The following is a 5,914-nucleotide window of genomic DNA, read 5'->3' as shown; positions in this document are numbered from 1 at the left end:
CATCTACAATTTTACTCTAGAAGTATTTTATGAACCAAGCACGGGTTTAAGGGTATATGCAAGCATCAAAAAAATTTATCTGATAATTATGTATCCGTTTTTTTGCCATTTCACTATTATATAGATGAAAAAAACTTAATTTTTTTTCCCATGCTTAAAAACAAATTAAGCAAAATAAATCATCATTGAATTGAAATTTACATTCTATGAATTTTCAGTTTGTCTCACACTCCCCATAATTTCTTTTTCTAAAACACAAGCTTTAGATATACAAATAAATTTGCTGAAATTCACTGTACTGATGAAGTCCAGAAACAAGTAGATATATGCTTCCACTATCAACATCACAATTTAAAAATATAAATCCAACGGTAACAACTATATGATGTACACGAACGTCCACACCAAAAACAAACATAAAAAAGCAATCCAATATATAACCATAAACTAGCCTAGCCATGCTGTAACTAACTTCAAATGAAAGTTGCGTAGCATTGCATTGCACATCAAAAGTGTCATCATCCTCTTCATCATTACAAACCTCAAGTTTGGTCTATTTTGGTTGGTTGGCTGGTTGCTTCAATTCCATATAACCATAACCAACCTCAACTTTCACATCACAATTCAGCATTATTTTTATATTATATGCGTATTTTCCTAAATTTAAACATAAAATAGTACCATTTTTCCCCTTCAAGAATGCCCAAATTACCAACTTCAACCCATTTACCTCTTTATATACATTATAATCCCTTTAAAACATGATTTATTTTTACTTGATTTTTACATTTTCATATATTATTATTAATATGGGGGATGTATATAGATTTTTAACGTGGGCCCATTACGAGTCTGTCTTGGTCAGTTAGAGAATGTCGAAAATGACACCTGTGACCGTAGGGACAAACTTGACCAGCAACAACCATTCTGCAAACCTGAGTCTTGTACCTTGGGTGCCTAACAACGGCGCGTAACTCCGTTATTCCATGAGCAAACTGGCAGTGATCTCCGTATGGACACGTCCCCGTCTCCTGCCACTTGTTACATAACTCCGTTTTCCACATCCCTTGATTGTATACATCCATTTCCATTGCTTCTTCCTCTGATGATTTCCTATTGCCTCCTGCGGGCACACACACTCTCTGCATGCATGCGTCACATCATATTAAAACTAATCAATTAATTAACTCATTTCATTAACGGCTCTGATTTATTTAACATCGTGACAACAAATTTGATTACTAGAATATCCCTACGTCAAACTTTAATAAGCACATTAGTCCTTGCTACACCTGAATTTTCAAATCACATTAAATTGTAGCGCCATTAATCAAATTTCAAAATACGACTAAAAACTGAAAAATTGTCTAGAAGAATTAAATTTTTCACAAATTTAATGAACTAAAAAAAAATTAAAATTAACATAACAAGACTTACAAAAATGCATACTAAACACAAATCAGGGAGCATACCGATCCAGGAATACTGAGTTGATGATCGAGATTACGATTCGCGAGTCCTCGAGGTCTATTAGAAGAAGAGCTTGCGGTTGCAGTACCTTGCCGGTTCATTTTGAGATAACCGCTAGACCGAACCGAAATGCTCTTCGGCAAAATGACTCGCTCGGCACCAATCTGATTCTCTTCAACAATATTCTCACGGCGGTTTTGCGTTGCAGCATATGAAGAGATACTCAGAAGTTTGACTAAGTCGTTGTTGCATAGTCGGAGATCGTCATTTTCCTGACGAAGAGATTCAATTTCTTTGTAGAGAGATTGAAGGCGTCTCAGACAGAGATCGTAGTGGTCGCAGAGATCTTGATACTCTAGAATGAGACTCGCTTGGTGAAGGCGTTTCTCCGTGGCGGTGTCAGCGAAGTAAAAGATGTCGTCGGTTGCGGCGGAGGAGGAAGGAGAGGAGGCGGAGCTGGAGGGAGTTATAGAGAAGAAAGAAACAGGTGACGGTTTTGGCGGGAAAATAGAGTGGAAAAGTGTGGTGAAATTGGAGGCGAATTCTTGATGTTGATCATCGTAATCATCATGATCGGACGGCGATGGTAATTTCGATTTTGATTCTTGTTTTCCGGTGATCGGATCGGACAGTGAAGATGCTGGTTTCTCCATTATCTCCATTACCAAACAGTAAAAGAAATTGAAAGAAAAAAGTTCTCAGTAAATAATATCTAAGAAAATGTAATCTGCGTGAGTTTTAAAGTTACTAACAGAAACAGAGAGAGAATCACCTGAACAAAGGAGCTCGAGATTGAGAAATATATATAGAGGCAAGTTTGTGGTGCAACAAGTTTTATCCTGTGTGTTATGGTGTACGGTAGATGAGGTGTGGAAAGCTTTCAGATCTGTAATGTAATTGATGATTTCGGTTGATCAAACATCAAAGGGTTAAATTACACGTGGACTTAATTTAAACTGATTTGAAATATGATGTTGTATGGAGTAGTAATGCAGGAAATTTGCTCCGAAATTTTGAAATGGAAAATTTGCTAAATCCCGCCAAAGAATTACTTCGAACACAGCATTCTAGAGAGAAATAGGTGAGATAGTACTGGTGATTTATGTGAATATGTTTTTTTTTTACAAAGATAATTTCATTGATGATGAAAAAGATCGACTCTAGAGTCTCGACTCTAACCACATAATTTGGGCTAGAGTATTACAACAAAAGAAATAATCATTAAGGGCTTTTTTGGCTACTTCGTGCGCCACCCAATTACAGGAACGATTAACAAAAACAAAGGAAACGGAATGGAGGTTTCTGCATAACATCTTACAATCTTCAAGGATCACGTCGCAATGCATATCAACCGGCCTGTCATTTGTCATAGCATCGATAATGCCTTTCGCGTCACCCTCAAAAATGGGGTTCCTTAATTGCAAACTCTCAGCTAAACCGACAGCTTCTCTAAGCGCTAAAGCTTCTACCACCGCGGCTGACGAAACATGGTTGTACTGCCTCGACACTGAACTCACCACTCTTCCCCTCCAATCACGAACCACGCACGCGCTGGCTCCTTTATTTAGCCTAGCAAGGAAAGCACCATCAAAGTTGATTTTATAACCATTCTGATCTGGAGGCTGCCAAGTAGAAATTGCCCTGTTTGTCTGACCCGCGGCTGGCGTGCTTTGCCTACTCGTCACAAGCAATGAATCACCCCAACACTGATAAAGAGCATTTGCTGCAGAAAGAATCATCTGAGGGTCCGAATCATCCTCCCTAAACACCAGACAATTTCTTGCCATCCAGATTTCCCAAAGGATGGAAGCTGCTGTGAGCAAAACACATTTACTACCATCATCACAATGATTCCTCCTGACCTTACATAAGGCATTCCAGAACTCTTTCATAGACTCAAAGGATGAGGTATCCCTCCCCAAATTCAAAGATGAGCCAACCCAGATAGCTTCAGAGAAGGGACACGAAAGAAAGAGATGACTCATGGTTTCAGTGGCATTACAACGAGGGCACATACCTGATCGAGCCGGAATGCGATGATTCAAATTTCCATTTGTAGCTAGACCGTTATTAAGAATTTTCCAAAGGAAGCATCTGACATTAGGAGGAAGCTTCAATTTCCATAACTGATTCCAATTGATGGGCCTTGAATTCTGGTAGGGCGCAGAACGGGTGTGGTTAGATGAGGCATCGTTCATCGTTGTGGCAAGGTGGTAGGCGGATTTGACTGTAAATCCACCGGATTTATTATAGTGCCAAACCAGCTTGTCACTCCTTCCTATAGCACTGGTAGGTAAATTCAGAATGGCTTCCGCTTCATTGTGAGAGAAACAAGTTGAGATCAGCTCTCTATTCCACATACCCACTCTGCTATCCATCAAATCCGAGACCCAGTACACATTGGTCGGCAGAGAGTCTATGTTTCCAACACGAAAGGAGCCGTTTATTGGAATCCAAGGATCATTCCTGATTGCGATGTTTCTACCTGAATGAACTTGCCATCTCACTCCTTTCTCCAAAATTTCCTTCCCTCTCAACAAACTCTTCCATGCCCACGAACCATTAGAATGGGGTTTGGCATCTAAGAAAGACCCAAACGGAAAATATTTCCCTTGGAACACACGCGATACCAAAGAATCTGGTTTGGTGAGAAAACGCCATCCCTATTTCGCTAATAGCGCTAAATTGAAGTTTACCAGATCACGGAAGCCCAAACCCCCATTCTCTTTTCTTCGACACATAGAATTCCATGAGACCCAGTGCATACGGCGCTCCCCATTTTTCTGACCCCACCAAAAGTTGGAGATTACCTTGTTTATCTCCTTACAGAGCTTCTTTGGCAGTAGAAAACAGGCCATCGAGAACACGGGCACTGCGGTTGCTACGCTTTTAATTAGAACCTCCCTCCCTCCATAAGAGAGCAAGCTTTCTTTCCACCCAGCCACTTTTTGTTTAGCCTTGGCACATATTTCTCTAAAAGTTTCGTTCTTTGACTTGCTAACCACCGCCGGTAGCCCCAAATACTTGTCTTGCCCCCCAACGTTGGCAACATTTAGCCTTTCAGAGAGCAAAACACGCAAGTCCATCGGCGAATTCTTACTGAAAAAGATAGAAGACTTACTCTCATTAATAAGTTGTCCCGAGGCATCACAATAGAGCTTTAGAATGCGACGAATCTCATCAACTTGTTCCACCGTAGCCTTGAAGAACAGCAACGAGTCGTCGGCAAAGAGAAGATGTGAGATGCGGGGGCTCCTTCTCGAAATCTGAACTCCAGTAATGGTATTGTCTAGATCTGCCTGCACAAGAAGGGAAGAGAAGCATTCCGCACAAATTAAGAAGAGAAAGGGGGAGAGGGGATCTCCCTGCCGAAGCCCTCTAGTGGGGGTGATAAAGCCATAGGAATTTCCGTTCAAGTTCAGTGAATATGTGACTGTAGATATACAACTCATAATCCAGCGGATCCATGAGTGGTGAAACCCCATTTTTCGCATCACTTTCTTTAGGAAGCCCCACTCAATCCGCTCGTAAGCTTTGCTCATGTCTAACTTAAGGGCGAGCTCAGGATTATATAGACCCTTTTTGGTCTTGAGATGGTGGGTTAACTCATGCGCTAACAGGATATTATCCGATATAAGTCTGCCTTTTGTAAAGGCGCTCTGATGCTCAGAAATGATAGTCGGAATAAAGGCCTGGAGTCTTGTGGTTAGAATCTTGGAGATGATCTTGTAGAAGACCGGGCACAGGCTAATCGGTCTTAAATCTGACATGGAAGTAGGTGTCTTAACTTTCGGGATAAGGGTTATAGCTGTGTGGTTTAAGCAAGTAGGCAGCCGACCTCCATTGAAAAACTCTTTAACTGCCCCGCAAATGTCAGATTTAATGGTCTCCCAATGTGTTTGATAAAACAGTCCGGTTAAGCCATCTTGCCCTGGTGCTTTGTTCGGACTGATCGCAAACACAGCATTACTTCGAACACAGCATTCTAGAGAGAAATAGGTGAGATAGTACTGGTGATTTATGTGAATATGTGGCCTCGCCATGTAAATATATATACACATTACACACACACATATACTATGTTTAATGGCTGGGAAGCAGTGAACTGGTGTGGCCACGAGTTCGTAATTCAGCCTATTCAACTATTGGTTTAACTATTTAAACAATATATATCTATTTAATTAAATATATGAATTAATTTATATATGTAGAATTTAAACACATACTAACTAGCAAATTTTCAAAAAAAAACTAGTAAAATGAAGGCCAAATGTTGTAAAAAGGTCAAACTTTTCATAAAAGTTTCACAAAAATCCTGACCTTTCAATTTTGTCGATTTTGGCCAAAAACAAATTATTTGATTTCAGTTGTGGCCAACTCTCAATTTGATTTCAATTTGCCTATGTGGCGCCTATGTGACGCCTATGTGGCATGCCAAATATTG

The 5,914-nt window shown here is 40.2% G+C and overlaps 1 protein-coding gene across 2 annotated transcripts; it reads right to left on the bottom strand.

Annotated features, from left to right (window-relative positions):
* Positions 1-269: 269 nt before the first annotated feature.
* Positions 270-2,557, bottom strand: LOC126676566 (zinc finger CCCH domain-containing protein 14). 2 transcript variants are annotated; one of them, XM_050370795.2, is made up of 3 exons: positions 2,243-2,557; positions 1,473-2,126; positions 270-1,142 (listed from the first exon to the last, which is right to left on the bottom strand). In XM_050370795.2, exons 2-3 carry the CDS (start codon positions 2,121-2,123, stop codon positions 831-833), a joined length of 963 nt encoding a protein of 320 aa, XP_050226752.1. In that variant the 5' UTR covers positions 2,124-2,126; positions 2,243-2,557; the 3' UTR covers positions 270-830. The 2 variants fall into 2 exon arrangements, with proteins under 2 accessions (XP_050226752.1, XP_050226751.1); XM_050370794.2 differs by lacking the exon at positions 2,243-2,557 and having other exon boundaries at positions 1,473-2,228.
* Between the last annotated feature and the right edge of the window lie 3,357 nt (positions 2,558-5,914).

This window comes from Mercurialis annua, linkage group LG4, assembly GCF_937616625.2.
Source record: "Mercurialis annua linkage group LG4, ddMerAnnu1.2, whole genome shotgun sequence".
Lineage (NCBI taxonomy): Eukaryota > Viridiplantae > Streptophyta > Magnoliopsida > Malpighiales > Euphorbiaceae > Mercurialis > Mercurialis annua.
Note: the sequence above shows the minus strand (reverse complement) of the source record. Positions and strands in the feature narration are given on the sequence as shown.